At 36.4% G+C, this 20365-nt stretch overlaps 1 protein-coding gene across 1 annotated transcript; it reads right to left on the reverse strand.

The window, feature by feature from the left end:
- Positions 1–7740: 7740 nt before the first annotated feature.
- On the reverse strand, positions 7741–8679 carry LOC124508161 (olfactory receptor 4S2-like). The gene has a single exon (XM_047074577.1). It carries the CDS (start codon positions 8677–8679, stop codon positions 7741–7743), a length of 939 nt encoding a protein of 312 aa, XP_046930533.1.
- Positions 8680–20365: the final 11686 nt, after the last annotated feature.

Below are 20365 nucleotides of genomic sequence, written 5' to 3' on the forward strand. Positions count from 1 at the left end.
TAAGATACCTATTCTACCCATATTAATTTCAAATGAAAGCCTGCTTTTAAGGGTTTTTTTCTATTTTCACTTACAGAGTTGTCATGACTACCAACTCCAGTCCCTTCAAAATGAAACATGTCAGGCCCTATCTCCCCCATATTCACAGAAATCATCCTGAAGAACTATCATAAGTGAGGTTTTTCCTAACTTCATTTCAGGAGTGACAGGATTCAAAATTTTGGAAGGTCCTTTTAATGGTTTGGTACTTACTGAAGACCCATAAGACAGAAAAACCTTCTCTGATTAAAACTGTTTAAGAATGTCTCATCCTGCAAGTATGAGATGATGAAGTCATCTTCTAAATGTCCAGTTCAAAGTTGGGTTTAAAAATACCTGTGGAGGGGCGCCTGGGTGGCGCAGTCGGTTGAGCGTCCGACTTCAGCCAGGTCACGATCTCGCGGTCCGTGAGTTCGAGCCCCGCGTCGGGCTCTGGGCTGATGGCTCGGAGCCTGGAGCCTGTTTCCGATTCTGTGTCTCCCTCTCTCTGCCCCTCCCCCGTTCATGCTCTGTCTCTCTCTGTCCCAAAAATAAATAAACGTTGAAAAAAAATAAAAAAAAAAATACCTGTGGACATGAAACAAAAGAAGAAATAGTTTGTCCACCATGGTTAAGGCTGGCTCTATATGATCACCATGTTTCCCTAACACCTTTCCTTACTAGAAGCTTCTGCTTCTTACCACTATTCTTTGAGTATTTTATATAATCATTCTTATTATTATATCTACCTCATAGTTTCAAAAAATAGAGTGGTTTATGTAAATATTCTAACACCATTATTCCACCTACCAGTTGCTAGTGACAGTCTTGGTGTAGTCAAGGACTATAGAGGGGGTAGAGGTGCCTCTTCCCCCATCCACAACAGAAAGCTTTGTTTCTATATTTTGGTATATATCAGTTCCTTCCCTGATGTAACAATGAGCTAACTAGCATCATGGATTTTGACTAAGAAAATCAATTCTCTGGAGGCCAGGGCCAGCCAGTTAGGAATCAAAACACTGAGGGAATAATTTAAAAGTTGATGTGTTCTTCATCCAAGGAACATAGAATCACAATATCTGAATTTTCCAGAACAAGTAAGGAAAATGGCTCACTTCCCTAAGTTATAACTATAAAATTAATGTGGGATATGCTCTCTAAACTATGATGCGTAGTTCCAATTCACTTAGAGATGTTGGATCCTTAGGAAAATGGAGATCTATCAAAATCTAATACTGCCTGAATTACTTGAACAGTTTAGTGATGTTTGCAATAAAGATCTTAAGTAATAACTCCTTAAAATCTCTAACTTTTATTCAATGTCTTCTTCATGTGCTTAGCTACTATATGTCAGACATGGTAGTAGGCACCAGGCATATAATGATGAGCAAGAGAGGAACTGTCCCTATTTCCCTAAATCAACCTATAAATGATTGTCCACCTATGAATACACAAACACTTGCCTATACCTCTCACCTAGAAATGTTCTCTGAAAACTTTAGGTAGGTAAGGTAGATGATAGATAGATGGATGGATGGACAGATATATAGATAGATGATAGATAGATGATGATTATGATAGAAAGAAAGAAAGAAAGAAAGAGAAAGAGAGAGAAAGAAAAAAGAAAAGAAAAAGAAAGAAAGAAAGAAAGAAAAGAAAGAAAAGAAAGAAAGAAAGAAAGAAAGAAAGAAAGAAAGAAAGAAAGAAAGAAAGAATTTTAGGTTCTATCTCAATTTTATTCTATCAGCTTGATCTCCATCTCTTATCTTTCAGATATTTTTCCTCCTAAAATTATCTTTATATTAAACTCTCTGCTTGTAAAGTAAGGATGACTGAGTTACCTTTAGTAAAGTTGCAGGATACAAAGTTAATATGAAGAAATTGGTTTCATTTATGTACACTAATAACAAATACCAGAAAGAGAAGTTCAAAAATTATCCCACTTACAACCATGCCAAAAAGAATAAAATATCTAGAAATAAACTTAACCAAAGCTGTTAAACAACTATACTCTGAAAATTATAAAACACTGATCAAAGAAATTGAAGACAACACAAACAAATGGAAAGATATTCTACACTCATGGATTGGAAGAATTGATGTTAAAATGGCCTTACTATCCAAAGAAATCTACAGATTCAATGCAATCCCTATCAAAATACCAACAGGATTTTTTCACAGAACTAGCAAAAATAATCCTAAAATGTGTACGGAAGCAAAAAAGACCATGAATAGCTAAATAAATCTTGAGAAAGGAAAACAAAGCTAGAAGTATCACAATGCCATATTTAACTATGTACTATAAAATGACAATAATTAAAAACAGTATGGTACTGGAACAAAAGTAGACACATAGATCAATGGAACAAGATAGAGAGCCCAGAAATAAACTCACATTTATACAATTAATCCATGACAAAGGAGGCAAGAGTGTACAATGAGGAAAAGACTGTCTCTTCAACAAATGGTGCTGAGAAGACTGGACAGGTACATGCATAAGAATGAAACTGGACCACTTTCTTATACCATACATAAAAATAAATTCAATATGGGTAAAAACTTAAATGTGACACCCCAAATCATAAAACTCCTGAAAAGAACATAGGCAGTAATTTCTTTGACATCAGCCACAGCAATATTTTTCAAGATATGTCTCCTCAGGCAAGAGAAACAAAAGCAAAAATAAACTGTTAGGACTACATCAAAATAAAAAGTTTCTACACAGCAAAGGAAACAGCCAATAAAGCATAAAGGCAACCTACTGAATGGAAGACAATATTTACAAATGATATATCCAATAAGGAGTTAATATCCAAAACATACTAAGAAAGAACTTAATACAACTCAATATCAAAAATAATAACAAATAACCCAATTTAAAAATGGGCAGAGGATCTGAATAGACACTTTTCCAAAGATAACAATTGGCCAACAGACACATGAAGAGATGCTCAACATCACTAATCATCAGGGAAATGAAAATCAAAGCCACAATGAGATATCACCTTATACCTGTCAGAGTGGCTAAAATCAAAAAGACAAGAAATAACAAGTATTGGTAAAGATATGGAGAAAAAGGAAACTTTATGCATTGTTGATGGGAATGTAAATTGGTGCAACCACTACGGAAAACAACATGGATGTAACAAAAAATTAAAAACAGAAATACCATATGGTCCAGTAATTCTGATACTGATATCTGATACTGGATATCAAAAGGATATACGCACCTGTATATTTATTGCAGTATTATATACAATAGCTAAGATATGGAAGCAACCCAAGTGCCCACAGATAGATGAATGGATAAAAAAAAAGGATGTAGTATATAGCTACAATAGAATACTATTCAGCCATAAAAAAAGAATGAGATCTTGCCATTTGTAACAACATGTATGGATTTAGAGGGTATTATGCTAAGTGAAATAAGACAGGGAAAGACAAATGCCATATGATTTTACTTACATGTGGAATCTAAAAAACTAACTAACTAACTAACTAAATAAACAAACAAACAAACAAACAAACAGAAACAGACCCATAAATACAGGGAACAAACTAATTGGTTTCCAGAAGGAAGGAAGTTTTGGGGATTGGCAAAATAAGTTAAAGGGATTGGGAGATACAGGTTTCCATGGAATATACAAATCACAGGGATAAAAGATACAGCATAGGGAATATAGTTAATGGTATTGTAATAGTGTAAAATGACAGACGATAGCTATGCCAGTGAAGAGCATAGCATAATGTATAGACTTATTGAATCACTATGGTGCACATGTGAAACTAATGTGACATTGTGTGTCAATCAGATTTCAATTTTAAAGAGAGGGAAACATGGAGGAAAATTAAATACATATTACTAAATGAAAGAAGCCAATCTGAAAGGCTACCTACTGTTTCATTCCAACTATATGACATTCTGGAAAAGGTAAAACTATGGAGTCAGTAAAAAGATCAGTGGTTTCCAGGGCTTGGGGTTTGGGGATTGGGAAAGGGAAAGATGAAAAGGCAGAGCACAGAGGATTTTTAGGGCAGTGAAACTACTCTGTATAATAATATAATGATGGATACACATCATTACATTTTTCCAAGCCCACAAAATATGCAACAGTAAGCGTAAATCATAATGTGAACTAGACTTTGGGTGATTATGATATGCTGTAACAAATATATCACTCTGTTGGGGAACACTGATAATGAGGGGAGTTATGCATGTGTTGGGGCAGGAAGTATATGAGAAATCCTAGTACCTTTCCTTTAATTTTTCTGTGAACCCAAAAACTTCTCTAGGAAAATTTAGTCTTAATTTTTAAAAAATCAGGAGAAAGAAAATCTCTCTCCTTTCAGGTGTCTATATCTACTCTCTGCCATTGCCTTCAGGCACAAAGGTATTAACAGCTCTCCTGCTCCTTACCCTTGGTTATATGCTGTCCCATGTGACTCCTCCATATCTACAATTTTATAGACAGTCCCCCTGTGAATTTCTCTTTGTGAATTATCCTATCTTGAGTGTGTCATCAGCTTTCTGATAAGAGTCCTAAATGATACAGTTTTCGATAAATGTGCCCTTAAACCCATCAACTTGCTCCATCCTGTTGCCTATACCTTTATAATTAAGATGCTCCATCATCATCTTAAATAATATAAATTCCCACTCTCTCTCTGTTTTCCAAAGCCTCCCTTCCTGGGGCTTCTATCCTTCTGCTTTCATCCATTTCTATTGCCCCCTATGCCTGCTTCACAGCTCTCATCTTAAAAGTGCTTTTGGCCACCCCTGCATTGATTTCTTGAGCCTATCTCCTCTTAGTTGTTTTTCCTGGGACACATCCTCCCATACTTTCAAAGAAAGTGTACTTATAGAGTAAATTTTGTAAATCTTTGCATGACTTAAAATGTGTTATTCTACTTTCACACCGGATTGATGGTTTTGTTCTATATAGAATTCTTGCCTGAGAATCAGTTTCAGTCACTTTTCCACTGTATTGAAGGGACCAGTGTTGTTATTGAATACTCTAGTGCCTTTTGGATTTTGCATACTTTTTTGTGGCCTGTATTTTTTCCTCTCTCAATAATTTTATGATCTTATCAATCTCTAGGGTAATAAAATTTCATAATAATGTGCCTTAGTTACTGTTTTCTCATCACTAGGGTAGGCACTCAGTACATCTTTTGTATTTGGAGACTTAAACCCTCCTGCTCTTTCTTTTCATTGTTTCTTTTAAATTCTTCCCCTCTGTCTTCTCTGTTCTCCTGGGACAAATATGAGTTAAGTGTTTTACCTCTTGACTTGAATTTTCATATTCAGTTGTTTGGAGGTGACTGGATGGCTCAGTTGGTTAAGCATCCAGGTCAGGTCATGATCTCACAGTTTGTGAGATCGTGTCCCAAGTTGGGCTCTCTGCTGACAGTGCAGAGCCTGCTTGGGATTCTCTCTCTCTCCCTGCCTCTGCTCCCTCCTGCTCATATTCTCTCTCTCTCTCTCTCTCTCTCTCTCTCTCTCTCTCTCTCAAAACAAATAAATAAACATTAAAACAAAAAGATATCAATGGTTTTTACAGTGAATTTGTGTTATCTCTGATTCCAAAATTCCCTTTTGCCTTCCTAACAGCTCACATTTTACTTCAACTACCTTATGTATATTAAAGACTTAGGCACCAAAACTTTGACCAAAGGCAGAGATCAACAGAGCAGAGCTTACTGACTGCTGGGCTTCTGATCAAGGTTCTAGCAGAGAGGCAGCCATTCCATTTGTGATCTCCAAAGGAAAAATGTGAAAGACTTTTCTCTAACATAGTTTAATTTCTTAATGCAAAGATGTCAGTATTCTGTTTGTGAAGTGTATGCCTGTGTGAGCATCTGAGAGTGAGGGGTGAAAAGAAAAGGTGGTAGACTGAACCATTCCTTTCTCTTAATTGCCCTATAACTAGCCCTGAACCCCACTATCATCCTGGCCTGGTGCCCTGGCATCTCAAACATGTCAGGGATTCTGGGAGATAAAACTGTCTATTTCTCCTCAATATTCCTCTCAGTTGCTACTTTCATGTTAGCCTTCTCTCCTCTGCCTTATCAGTTACCCCGCCTTTGTCTTGTCTTTTCCAAACATAGGTTGAAATCTTTTGTCTGCATCTAACTTCTGTCCTATTCATGAGTCTAAACTTTTTTCTCGTTTGTTGTTATTGTTATTTTATTTAGATCTTAGGAGGAAAAAGGAAAACTCATGTAGCCCACAATTTTAAATATAAGTTCAGTATATATTTGTTATTTTTTAAAAGGATAGAATGGTCCTTTTTCACAGAGGAAAGGTAATATGAAAAATAACTATAGGGAAATGCAACAAAAGGTTAGTGGTGGTATTTTAATATTTTAATGGGGTCACCATAAATAATGTCGTCTCTGTTACTAAGGGAAAAAAGAAACAGTGGATACTGGGATAACAACAGGTAGACCCTGTCACAAATAGGTATTGTGCATCCAGCTCTGTTCCATACATAGGGAGTAGAAAAAAGGTAAGATATGTTATTTATATCATTAATAAATTACAGAAATGAGGTAAAATCCAGTAAGGGAACAAAAACTGGGAAAAAATGTCTGATACCATTTTATAAACCATATGGAGGTGTGCTTAAGGCACACAGAAAACAGATGTTGGATGAAAACAATCAGGGAAGAATTCTTGAAAGATATAGAGATATAGAAACAAGATCTAAAAAGTTCCTCAGAATAAAATTGCTTTTCTGAAGTACTGAGACCATCCAGCTATCCTCTGACCTTACTAAGAACACAACAGAAAAGAATCTATTCTGTCCCTTTCAAAAATTGAAAATAAATTTAACCAAAAATGTATAATATATCTCCTTGACTTAGTCATTGCAATAGTTCAAATGTCAATTCATTTTAGTTGTTTTAATTAGTCTGTTCTATGTATTGCAAAAATAAAAGTAGGATAACTTTTAGTACAAATATTATACTACCAGGATTATAGAGAGTATTCAAATTTTCCAACAGGATCTTTAAAAAATTGCTCCAAACAAAATATTTAAAATGTACCCCTTTTCCCCCTGTAAAGAAACAATCCTTTGGGCAGTTTATGAATGTACACTAACCTCTTAATTGTATGCAGCGTATATTTCTATGTATGCATTTTCACTGCATTCTATGTATGTATTATCATTATCTCTTTATGAATCCATTTCCCCTACTAGATTATATGATATTTGTGGGGAAAGACTAGGAAAGGAAAAAAGAAGGAAAAAAAAGAAGGAAGGAAAGAAAGGAGGAGGGAGGAAGAGAGGGAAGGGAGGGAGATTGGGAGACAAGGAGGCAGTTTCTGGGAAGTTAGCCTTCTGTTTTTAAGAGAAATGCTCAGATTCCTCAGAGATCTTTCTCTTGTAACATCATTCTACATTGTTGAATTATAGTTTAAGAAAGCTTAATTTGAATTGAAGGGACATAAAGCAGTTAAAGAGATACTGGCTCAGAGTGTTTACTCTCCTACTCTAAAAGTAAGAGAGGATAAACCTTGACAGTACAGAAACCTAGACAGTATAGAAAGGCTTAAGTTTAGCCCACCTAAACATAGAAAAAAGAGTCTCAAATTATTCCTGGTCAAATGAAAAGTACAAGATAATTGAATTTTAAGGACTATTCCTTAAAAATCATTAATAAGTTACAGATAATTGAAGGTATGAGCTAATTCTCTGATTTTGCAATTCTGACAAGCTATCCCTTCTCGTTTTCCTTCAAGGAGACCTTGCTACTCCATATCCGTTTCATGGCATTCTTTACATCCTCATTCCTCAGAGTATAGATGAGTGGGTTTAGCATTGGGGTAATGGTAGTATAAAACACAGACACAGCCTTATCCAGTGGGAAAGTAGTGGAGGGACGGAGATAAATAAATATACAAGGGACAAAGAAGAAAGTTACTACAGTGAAATGAGACCCACAGGTAGAGAGAGCCTTGCGCCGGCTCTCTGAAGACCGCTTACGAAGACTAAACAGAATGACCGTGTAGGAGGCCAGAAGAATGAGGAAACACCCCAGAGAGATGAGACCACTGTTGGCAACCACCAACATATTTACGAGGGTTGTATCAGCACAGGCAAGCTTTAGGACTGGGTGGACATCACAAAAGTAGTGGTCAATGACCTGATCATTGCAGAAAGGCAGCTGAAAGGTCAGAAGGGTCTGAACAAAGGAATGACCCAGGGCTCCTAACCAGGACAATGATGCCAGAACAATACAAACATTGGCACTCATGATGGTAGTATAACGGAGAGGTTGGCAGATGGCAGCATAACGGTCGAAAGCCATAACAGTCAAAACAAAAATCTCCGCACACCCAAAAAAGTGGAAGGTAAACATCTGAGTTACACAGCCCCAGTAGGAAATAGTCTTTTTCTCAGAAATAAAGTCTGCAATCATCTTGGGTGCTGTGGCTGAGGAATAGGCAATGTCCACAAAGGACAGGTTACTGAGGAAGAAATACATGGGCGTTTGGAGCTGGGGATCAGAAAAGACCGTAAGCAAAATGAGCAGATTTCCCACCATGATCACGATGTAGAAGAGGAGAAATAAGGCAAAGAACATCAGTTGCATTCCAGGATCTTGGGAAAGTCCTAGGAATATAAATTCAGTGACATTATTAGCCACTTCCATGGGGACCCAGATGGTACTGGCTTGGTGGCTCTGGTTCTCTGCAAAAATAAATAAATATAAACCACTGTAAGCATGGTACAGCCTAAAGGAGAGGTCTTATTAAAATATTTAAGTGATGCTAAATATAGGAGAGGAAACTTCATATTTCTTGAGCATAGTCAATTTTCTTACCACATTATTGACTCACATTTGGTTTCTGTTACACTCAGACCTATAGTTCTTTTCTCTCAAATAATAATCTAGAGAATATGATGATTTTTTATTGGATTTAATGTTGTTCCCTAATCCTCCCTCTCTCTCTCTCTCTCTCGTATTGCCAGAAATTCTCTTTCAGATGGAACATTTTAAATCGATTATTAAATAAATTTTTGAGGCTTAAGGTAAATATAAGAAGTCAGAATCCGAGATTTGATGCCAAATTTCTTAGATGGATCTTTTTTAACATAATGTACAGAGATCAACTTTAGAAGAATAACATTCTACTTAATCAAATGATAAAGACTGTTTTTAGTTTCTAAATTATGTTGGGAGTTTCAATACAATTAAAGATTAAGTCATTTTTAGTGATGAACAACAGCAGAAACAGAGGTCTCCTGCTTACCAAAAACCCATGCTTATAAGTAACATCCTGGGAGTTTGAGTCCTAAGACTTGGTATCCATGTGAAAATTTCATTTTGCTTGTCAGTAAGGAATACGTGAAGAGTGGTCAACCTATACAGAGAAATGTTTTTCTCTATGTTGCTCTAAAGAGTTGAAAAGCTAAAACATACTGAGGCCCCTATCATTCTCAATCCCTTTGCCTTGAAATAGCCTTCTGTCTTTGTAATCATAGGTAAGAATCAGTAGTTAAATTTCCATACAGAAAAAGCTGTAAATGGTAGTTAAAGAATAAGTCTAACACCATTTTACAAACTATACACAGGGATGCTCAGGGAATACAGATAAAAATATTGAGTAAAAATTATCAGGGAAAAATTCTTGAAAGAGATAAATCATAAGACAGGATCTAAAGAAGGTCCTCAGAATAAAAAATGGCTTTTCTGAAGCACTGCAAATTACTAGCTATCTTTCATCTTTGCTAGGAACACCTATTTTCTGCCTGGATAGTGAAAGCTGAGTGATTTAAGTTTGAACACCCCCACCAAATGGATTACTTTAAGTAAATCTATTTTCTCAATCTCAGTCTTCTCATTTATAAAAGATGGGTAACAAAAATTATTTTACTTCACAGAACTGTTACAGAAATAAAATGAGATCATTTGTGTAACTTTTTTTGTATGTATGAGGTGATTTACTTTGTCATTTGAGTCTGTGAAGTGTGGGATCTTTTTAATAAGTAGAAGTTTTCATTTGATCTATTCATTATATAAAAATTATATAGAAAATATTAAAATTTATCCATACTTTTATTCCTGAGATAATAAACGATAATATCTGTCCATCTCCATGGTAGACATATTATTAATAGTGGTGATACTGGTAGTAAATATTTACCAAGCACTTTACTATGTGCAGGATTATATGCTAAACTATTAGCATATGTTACCCCATCTATCCTCACAGCAACATTTTAATTTCTATCTCCATTTTAAGGAGCACAAAATTTTGAAGAGATTAGGTAAATTATCTAGTAAAACACAGTCAGTGAAGAGGCTGGTATTTGAATTGAGACATTCTGATTTCAAAACCCACACAACACTCATCCCCCTAAATAAATTATAGGTAGAACAATAAGTGAAAAGATGATAATGATAGATGATAGATAGATAGATAGATAGATGATAGATGAAAGAAAGAACTAGAGATAGAAAAAGAAAGAAAGAAGATAAACTTCTCATGAAAAGGAATTCCTTTTTTTAAAAAATCAACTGTGCTCTTATGGTGTAAAGTCCTTTGATTAGAGGATACGCTCCAAGTCCTTAACATCTTTGAATATTCTGACACTACAACAGCAAAGCCAAATTGTTCTCAGTCATAACCAAATGGCAAAATCATAAGGGTTGAAAATCATTTAGGTAATAATAGAAAATTTCTATTGTACTTACTATTGTCTAAGTGGTAATAATTCATTTAATCCTCATAACATTCTTACAGTGTAGGCTATCATCATTATCCCCACTTCAGAGATGAGGAAACTGAAGCACAGAGAAAGTGCATAACTTGCCCAAGGTCACAGAGCTAGGTAATTGACAGAGTTGGTATTGGAACCTAGGCAAAAGGACTTTAAAGTTTATTTTTTTTTATTAATTTTATTTTTTTTTAATTTACATCCAAATTAGCATATAGTGCAACAATGATTTCAGGAGTAGATTCCTTAGTGCCCCTTACCCATTTACCCCATCCCCCCTCCCACAACCCCTCCAGTAACCCTCTGTTTGTTCTCCATATTTAAGAGTCTTTTATGTTTTTGTCCCCCTCCCTGTTTTTATATTATTTTTGTTTCTCTTTCCTTATGCTCATCTGTTTTGTCTCTTAAAGTTCTCATATGATGCATACTCCTGGAGCTGTGGGACTGTGGGCATAAAGTCAGCATGCCTTCTTTCTCATTTAAAAGTCTTAAAATTTCTGTAATAGCCAAAAGACTCCTTTTCTGCTAATTGTGAGGGGTTTTTTTTGGTTTTTTGTTTTATTTTAAGTTTATTTATTTATTTTGAAAGAGAGAGTGGGGGAGGGGCAGAAAGAGAGGGAGGCAGAGAATCCCAATGCAGGGCTTGAACTCACGAACCATGAGAGAACCATGAGATCATGACCTGAGCTGAAGTCAAGACTTAGACTCTCAATGACTGAGCCACCCAGGCACCCCTAATTGTGAAATTTTGTAAAGCTGTATCCAGTACTTTGAGGCAAACACTACATTTACAACTGGCAAGATCATCACAACATTCAGAGTTTGTGCCCAACTTTGCTTAAACTTACACTGAGGATGTCATAAGCGATGTGGTACTGATAATCTTGATGTTATTTCATTGACATGTGTTGCTAGAGGAGGCCCGCATGTAAACCAGCAATCCCAGGTCTAGAGGAGAGTCGGAGACACGTCTCCAGAGAAGGTCTTCACTGAGTGGAATGTTGGAAGGTGAATTAGAGTTAACCTGATGATGAAGAAGACTGCAGGGTGAGGGCACAGAAGACAGGGCAGGGCAGGAAGGACATTCCAGGCCTAATGGACTGGAATATATGAAGACAGTGTAAATCATCATAGCATCCCCACTGGGGAATGCCAACAGGTTTGACATAATTCAACACAGAATACATTAAAGCAAGTGTCAGGAAGTGAGGCTAAAAAGGAAGAGGAGCTCAGATCATAGTCTTGTATGTTAAGTCGAGGAGTTGGAATTTATTGTGAATGATTTGGCGGATCATGAAGAAAGATCACTCTAGCAGCAGGAGGGCAGCAGGAATAGGTGCTGAAGAGTAGCTGTTACAAAGAAGCCTGAAACCCAACTTTCCTAGGTTGAAATTCAAGCTCCCCTATTTGTTCACATTAGGACTTTAGGAAAGTTACTTAACTTCCCTTTCCTCAGTTTTCTCAAGGGTTAAATGTAGATAAAAATATCACACAGCACTGGGGCGCCTGGGTGGCTCAGTTGGTTAAGCTTCTGACTTCTGCTCAGGTTATGATCTCACAGTTTGTGAATTAGAGCCCCGCAACAGGCTCTGTGCTGACAGCTTGAGGCCGGGAGCCTGCTTCAGATTCTGTGTCTCCCTCTCTCTCTGCCCTTCCCCCACTCATGCTCTGTCTCTCTTTCCTTCAAAAATAAATAAACATTAAAAAAAAATTTTTTTAAGGAAATAGCACACAGCACATAATTGCTGTAAGGATTAGGTGTGTATCTTATGTAAAGCACTTATGTACATGGCACACTATAAGTGAACACATAATCATCATCCCCATCTTTGTGACCAGAGAATATGCTGACTGGAAGGAAGGAGAAAAGCCTGGATAGGAGTCATTGTAAGATGCTAAATTCCTTACTACGTTCATCTCCTAATTCCCATTTATATGTATTTCCATGCTTTCCATTTTTACAAAACTTACCTACTGATGACACTCACTTTCTCAAATATATTCTTTGACTTAGAGTAGTAGCAGAAAATAGTGCATATTTTTTAATCACTTTAAGAGTTCAAGCAAGGATACCAAAGATGTTTGGGCAGCTACCGTATTCTTCTTGAGTAGTGACAATCTCAACTTTATCCGGGATCACCTCAGAAGCTGATTAAGGTAATTCAAGTCTAAGACCAAGATCCTTCTACTATCTTTACTGAGAGAAAGAGAACAGGATTTAAAGATAGAACAACAGAGCCTGATTCAACAGCTCTGCCTCTTACAGGCTATGTGATCTTAACACCATTTTCCTTACTTCTATTAACTTCAGAGTCCTCTCCTGTGAAAGAATAATGCCACACATGGTAAGGATCAAATTAATTAATGGACACTAAAACAATAAGTTACCTGTAAAACTAAGTCATAATCATTTCAGTGAAAAAAATTCAGAAGCATCAGTATCCAATGTCTGAACACTGTGGACCAGGGCTTGTATGGGACTCATCAGCATTTCCACTGGTCTGTAAGGTTCTTAGGTCAAATTTTGTTGCTCAGATAATGCCAAAGAATATACACTAGCTATAATGGTACCTCTGCTATTAAAGAAATAAGATCGCTCATTTATTTAACTCCATAAGCCCACTTGAATTATTTCAAATAAAATAAATAGCAAGACTGCAGTGCCCTGAAGTTCTCTGAGAAAGAGATTTAGTCTTAGTTTCTTCTGTGAACAATTTGCAAAGAACAGGGATCAAATATTCTGTTTCTCCTTCCTAACACCAAGTTCCATCCCACGGCGAGCTCTTTGTGCAATAGTGTCCTTGACATCAATATCCCTCATAGAGACATGTACACAGGAAACATGTACGTTTTCATGCCTCTGGTCATTTGACATCATTTTATTACCTGTAGATACTTTGAACTTTTACCTATAGAAAAATTTAAAGTCCTAATTTATCCTGTCCCTCTAATTGTCTACAATTGAGAAAGAAACTTACTAATTATGTGTGGAACTGAGAGATAAGGAATAATAATCTGAATAAGGCTTCAAAACAACTTGCAAATGTGTTAATGTAACACCATGTAGGTTATTTAAGGTACCATCCATATCATCTTCTATATTTCAGGCAACACCAATATTTATTTGTCCTTTCACTTAATAAATATTTATTGAGCACATTCTCTGTGTCTGTTATGCCGTGAATATAAAAAAGGTAAGTAAAACCCAATACCTGACATAGTCATTCATTTTAGAGTAATATGTTTAAAAGGCCTTCTCAAATCCTCTTACACTGAACCATAACTTATGTAAAATCTTATACTTACATAGATAAAAAAAATATTAGTGATTACTTGACTTTATTCCACTCATCTAACCATGAGTGAAACTAGTGAAGTGTAAGAGGAAATTGAATTATGTAGGCTACACTGCTAGTGATAAAGCTAGAACTAAATTCCAACTGAAATAATATTGATACACACCTTAAACTACAGAAAACTATTTCCTAAATCACTTAAAAGAATTATTATAACAGATGTGGATGAAGAATTTAATGATTTCTCTTTATCCCTGAATATGATTTGAATCAATGAAAATTGCCCTTGCCTCTCACCCTGGTTGTTAACTTATCATTACAGATGGGAAACTTACTCTGGCTGTCTTCTTGAGTGTGGTCCCACGACATGGATTTGGACAACCTGAGATCTTCTTAGATCAATAAACCTTTCTGAGATGGAAATGTGATCTATATCTAGATATTCACGCTAAAAGACTGAAATGTGTACAGTGATGTTTCTCTTATGTGTGTGTTGCATTTCACAAGACGATTATGCCTACAGCCTGAGAAGAGGTCCTGTTTGTTCATTTGTTCTCTCCTTCTTTCTCTCAGGATTTTATGAGCTTATAGCCATGCCATGGCTTCTGATCTTGGTCTGTAAGACTTTATTTCTGTATTCCTGGCTGCCAGGAGAAAGAAACTGTCAGCAATCTTTATGCATCATCAGAGTCCTGAGGGAATGGCTGGCCAGGTGATTAGGTAGCATCTAGAGAGTATTATTAGGCAGGAAAGTGCCAAGTATAATTCCCATTAAGTGACCCCTTGTAAAACCATATTGAAGGCTACTTGGTAAATTGCTAGTTAAAAATAAGCAGGCCATTTTTGCAGCTTTGCACAATTTACTCATAGCTAAAGCTGGGGCAAAGGAAACTTGGTGATGCTCAGTATCACTATATTGGACCACTAACCCAAGTATATTAGTTTATAAAACTATTAAAGTGTTTTCATTTAAAAATTCATTTTAAAAACTACTGAAGCTCAAGTACACAAGCAAAATGTTTAATTTAGTGACACAGTAAAGATACTGCCTCAGTCCTATTATTACATGCATGAGTTTCTAAGAACTTAGGTCAAGGGGGCTTGACAAAAATTGAGGATTACACCTCTGCCCTCTAGTATAAAATGTGTTATTGAATTGCAGCATGAACTTCCAGGTCATGCCTAAAGTTCTGTGTGTTTGAATGGCACAACCACAACAAGAGAAAATATAGTAATTCAAATAGCATTCACCTCAGTTAGGGTGCTTTTCTAAGGCAGAAAGGATGATCACATTGCAGCCTAGAAAGGCCTTTTGTTGTTGTCAGCAGCAGTTTATTGTCCCATGACTCTGGGTTATAAATAAAGGGGCTGTTCAGACAAGGAATGGCTAACTGTGAGCATACTGTTTTCACTGGATTCCCCACTCAAATTCTTTTTGAGATGAAAAATTGTCATGTGCTTCTCTTTCTTCCTTATCTTTCTTTTCTTTCCTTTCTTCCTCCCTCCCTTTCTTCCTGCCTAAGTTCCTTCTTTTATTTCATTTCCTTCATTCCTTTCTTTAAAAACACATTTAGCCAGACAAAGAAAGACAAGTGTTGTATGATTTCATTTATATGTGGAGTCTAAAAAAGCCAAACTTGTAGAAACAGAGAGTAGAATGGTAGTTACCAAGGGTGGGGGTGGGAGAATTGGGGAGATGTTGTGAAGGGGAACAAGCTTACAACTAGAAGATCAATAAGTTCTAGAGATCTAATGCACAACATACCAAGTGTAGTCAATAATTACTTCAAAACTGCTAAGAGATTAGATCTGAAATGTTCTTCCCACAGAAAAGAAATAATAATAACATGATGTGATAGAAGAGTTGGCCAAAGTTATAGTAGTAACCATGTTGCAATATATAAACATCAAACTAACATATTTTACATGTTAAAATCACAAAATGTTATAGGTCAATTATATCTCAATTTGGAAAAAAAAATAACCTTATCAAGAATTTATTAGCACTGGGCACCATGCCAGACACTCCAGATACAACAACCACTGAATAATGGGGCAGCCCAATGAGTGAGGGAACAAAAGTACAATAACTATGGTGTGTGTTATGCTGATGAGAGATAAGCACACCAAGCTATGAGAATTCATATGAGGACCAATAAATGAAACTCTACAAGGACAGGCTCAGAGATGACTTGCAAGAAAATAAGACTCTTAATCTGAGTACTGAAGGCAAGAAGTGGGTCACTAATTCCAGCAGAGGCAGCAACATCTTCAGAGGCATGAAGATATGAGGAGAACAGCAAGTAGTTTACAGGCTCAAGCAACGCGACAGGACTGAAACCATAAGGGAGGACTGGGACCATGACTTGGTCTGAGAACAAGCGTAGTCAGTAGACCTGAGCCCAAGGTTTAGAGTGGTACTGTAGCCCAGTGAATAATGTGGGGACTCCTAGGCATTACCCTAGATTTTCTTATCCCCACGTATACTCTATGTCCCTACAGATTCCATGATAATATTTGTACCAGAGTCTAGGACAAGATACAACTTTCAGATAAGAAACTATATATCTGAAGAAAAAAAGAGGACAAGATTGATAGGGACAGGAAAGACTTATTCACTTAAGAGAGGAAGCAGACTGTACTGTGAGTGTTTACATTATAGATTTCACCATTTTTCTCTAAGTAAAAGAATCTCACCAGGTGCTTTGTTTATGGGATAATTACAAAAAGCATCTTGGAAACATAATAAGCATAAAGATAATAATAACTAAAAATACAATAAATAAAAAATGGATAACTTAGATAAGCCTATTCATTAAGGAAAAACTACTGAAATATAATCTAATAAAACAAATATAAATAAAATAAGGAGTTTAGCTAATAGTATGTATCAGCTTTGGCTCATTAGTTCTGACAAATATGCCATATCATGTAAGATGTTAACAATAAGAGAAATGGTGCAAGCTGTACAGAAACTCTGTACTATCTTTGTAACTTTTCTATACATTTAATTAACCAGAACATTTCCAAAACACTTAAAATGTGATTTTTTAACATAATTTTGAGAGTGCACATATTGCCCAATATGACATTTCGTGTCAAGGTTGGTTTCAATGTCAATGGGGGAGTTACCAGGGATTTTACTATCATATGGCATGGATCTGGAGTCAAAAACTCTTAATTCATCTTTCTGTCCTGTGATTCTTCAGGATCAAACAATTGTACAGTGTTCTTTCAGCCTCTATTTCCCTTTTAACATAAAATATAATAGTACTGGTAACATAAGCAGTCAATACTTACTGAGTTCTGTCTTATGCAGAAATGCTTGTTAGGGCTTTACAAGTATTATTTTGTGTAGCTTTCCTGAGAACCTTATGCTCTGTACACTATTATTGTCCTCACTGTGTACTCAAAGGAGCATTGAGAGATTAAGTTCCTTGTGCTGGGCATGATGAAGCTGTCTCACAACAGGGTCCACACTTCTGACTTACTCTCTCCTCTGTGCTCTATTCTCCCCAATTATCTGGACTTACATACTGTCTTAGAATGCTCTTCACATTCCTCTGGTGTTTACTGAGAGACTTCATAATTAGATATTTGGGCAGTCTGTTGATGTTTGGTGGAACACCCAAACGGCAAGATGTCTACCGCATTTCCAGGCACACAAGAGGCACTCTGGAAATAGTTGTTAAAATAATAAATGGATAATAGATTAATAATGAATTAATGAATTAATAATGAGTGAATGAATATTAAAAGATCAAAAAAATCACCAAGAGTTGTTTATCAGAGGAATATCTCCCAGGAAATATTTTCTATAAATGAAAAGTAAATGTGTGGCACTGGGGTGGCTCAGCCATTTGTGTCTGACCAGCTCAGGTCATGATCTCACAGTGTCTGAGTTCAAACCCTGCATCTAGCTCTCTGCTGTCAGTGCAGAGCTCTTCAGATCCTCTGTTCCCCTCTCTCTCAGCTCCACTGCCACTCATTCTCTCACTCTCTCTTTTTTTTCTCTCTCCATCTCCCTCCCTCAAAAATAAACATTGAAAGAAAGAGAGAGAGAGAGAGAGAATGAAAGAAAGAAAGAGAAAGAAAGAAGAAAGAAAAAGAAAGAGAGGGAGGGAGGAAGAAAGAGAGAGAGAGAAAGAAAGAAAGAAAGAAAGAAAGAAAGAAAGAAAGAAAGAAAGAAAGAATACATTGTGGTGGAATGCTGACTTCTCTCCAATAATACTTTGTAGTTTCTAGGGCCCTTAAAGGGAGAAATTTGACAAAGGGAAGTGGGATTTTGTCTTCTTTTTTTTAAATTGTTTTTATTTTTTTATTTGTTTTTAATGCTTATTTTTGAAAGAGAGAGAGAGACAGAGACAGAGCACAAGTGGGGAAGGGACAGAGAGAGAGGGAGACAGAATCCAAAGCAGGCTCCAGGCTCTGAGCTGTCCACATAGATCCTGATGCAGGTCTCGAACTCACGAACTGTGACATCATGACCTGAGCCAAAGGCAGATGCTTAACTGACTAAGCCACCCAGGCACCCTGGAAGGAGGATTTTCTTACCACATTGGCCCATTCACAATGTGTACTTTGGAGCTAGTTTATAAATGTGAAATCTTACTTTCCATGTGTTCTGGAAATATTAAGTCAATAATCCTCTCATGATATGATAAACCAGGCTTGTCTTTGTCTCCTTTCAGTTATTTCAGTACCCCCTCAAAGACCACATGATCTGGAAATAGGGGGCAGACCTACCCCAAATATCCATGGGACCCAGAGCAAGAATACAAATGCAGCCCAAATAACATATGGCTAACAGCTTTAAATCAAGGTAACAAAATTTAAATAAACTTAAATTTTTATACTCAGAGAACAATATTCTCATACTCTCATATTTGCTACAAAATCTTCAGACTCCTTGAATTTGTATACCAGAATGGTAGTGTGGAAAGAGCAAGCTTTGGCCCTTAGTCCCCAGCCCACCTCTTCTTCTGGCTCTAAAGCCCAACACAAGAGGTCTCTCATGTATGAATATGGACTCTACAGCCCAGATTTCCAGGCTCTGTCCCCTACTTTACACACAGTGCCCTCAACCTAAAGGTTCCCATGCCAGTGATATGGTCTGTCCTCAGGGGGATAGACCCAAAGAAGAGGCTCAGCCAGGCCCTGGAAGTAGGCTCAAGGCATTTAAGAAGAGAACTCTGGAGATGATAGCAATTTTGTACAGTCTGAAAAATAGAAATGTTATCAACTTATTAATAAAGAGAATTTTAATATAGATAATGGATTAAGCAACTATTGGAGGATTAATAATGCAAAAGGAAACACACACAAGTCTTGCTTTTCTGAATATAATGCTACCAATCCCAGATATGAACAGTACATTTGAAATGATTTCCCAAGACTCTAAATTTTGCTAGGAAAGAGGGACATTAGAAAAAGGGAGGTTGTGTCCAGCTGATATGAAAAGAAAGCCTGGAACTTCATGTCCCTGCAATGTGTCTGGCTAACCCACAACACCACTTAAATCTTCTTGTCAACTCACACACTACTCTGTAGCTAACAATATCCTCCTGTCTGCTCTTCTAGATGTTCACTACAGGCAAAGGACCTCTGTAGAAATGTTGTGGAGTGAAAGAGAAGAGTATGATCCGTACCAGGGATACTAACCCACTCAAACTATCAAGAAATCATCCAAGCTCTTACATGACCACAGGCATTGCAATTTACCTAGTAAATCTTAATATTAGGTGGAATTTCGAATATTCTTACCTTAGTTATGTTTTTTAGCTAAGTGATTTAAAAAACCCTCTCTACTGCAACTGATCAGGAAATAAGTGGGCACATACAAAAATATTGCTAAAAACCCATAATTAAAGTATTATTTAAATAGAATTAATACCCTTCCATAGACATAAAAAGTTGCAAAGATCCTTATGCCAGAAATAGATAACCTTAAACATAAATGTTTTGTGCATGTTTTTAGTGATCTCCTACCTCCGAAGTTCCTCTCTAGGTAAAACAGAAAATATACAATTAGTCCATCTAATTAGGGTAAAGACTTTCTGGAAAGAAAAATATTAGCTTAATCTTAATTATCTAAAATTCCTACTTTCTTACTTGATCATATTTTTTCTGAGTGATCTTATGAAAGTCATTTAATAAATCTGTTTGTTTGTAAAATTGAAGTTGAATAATATTACCTACCCCACAAAGTAATTTTGAGACTTAGAGGTAATAACTGAGTACTTTAAACCACAGTTCATTTCTTCACCCCTCCCCTTACAGGTCAGAGCTCTTAAACATTATGATCAGCTGAAGAGCTAGCTT

The sequence above is a fragment of the Lynx rufus genome, unplaced genomic scaffold (genome assembly GCF_022079265.1).
Source record: "Lynx rufus isolate CCGP_SWC_20201006 ecotype Redwood Valley unplaced genomic scaffold, mLynRuf1.p SCAF_13, whole genome shotgun sequence".
Classification (NCBI taxonomy): Eukaryota; Metazoa; Chordata; class Mammalia; order Carnivora; family Felidae; genus Lynx; species Lynx rufus.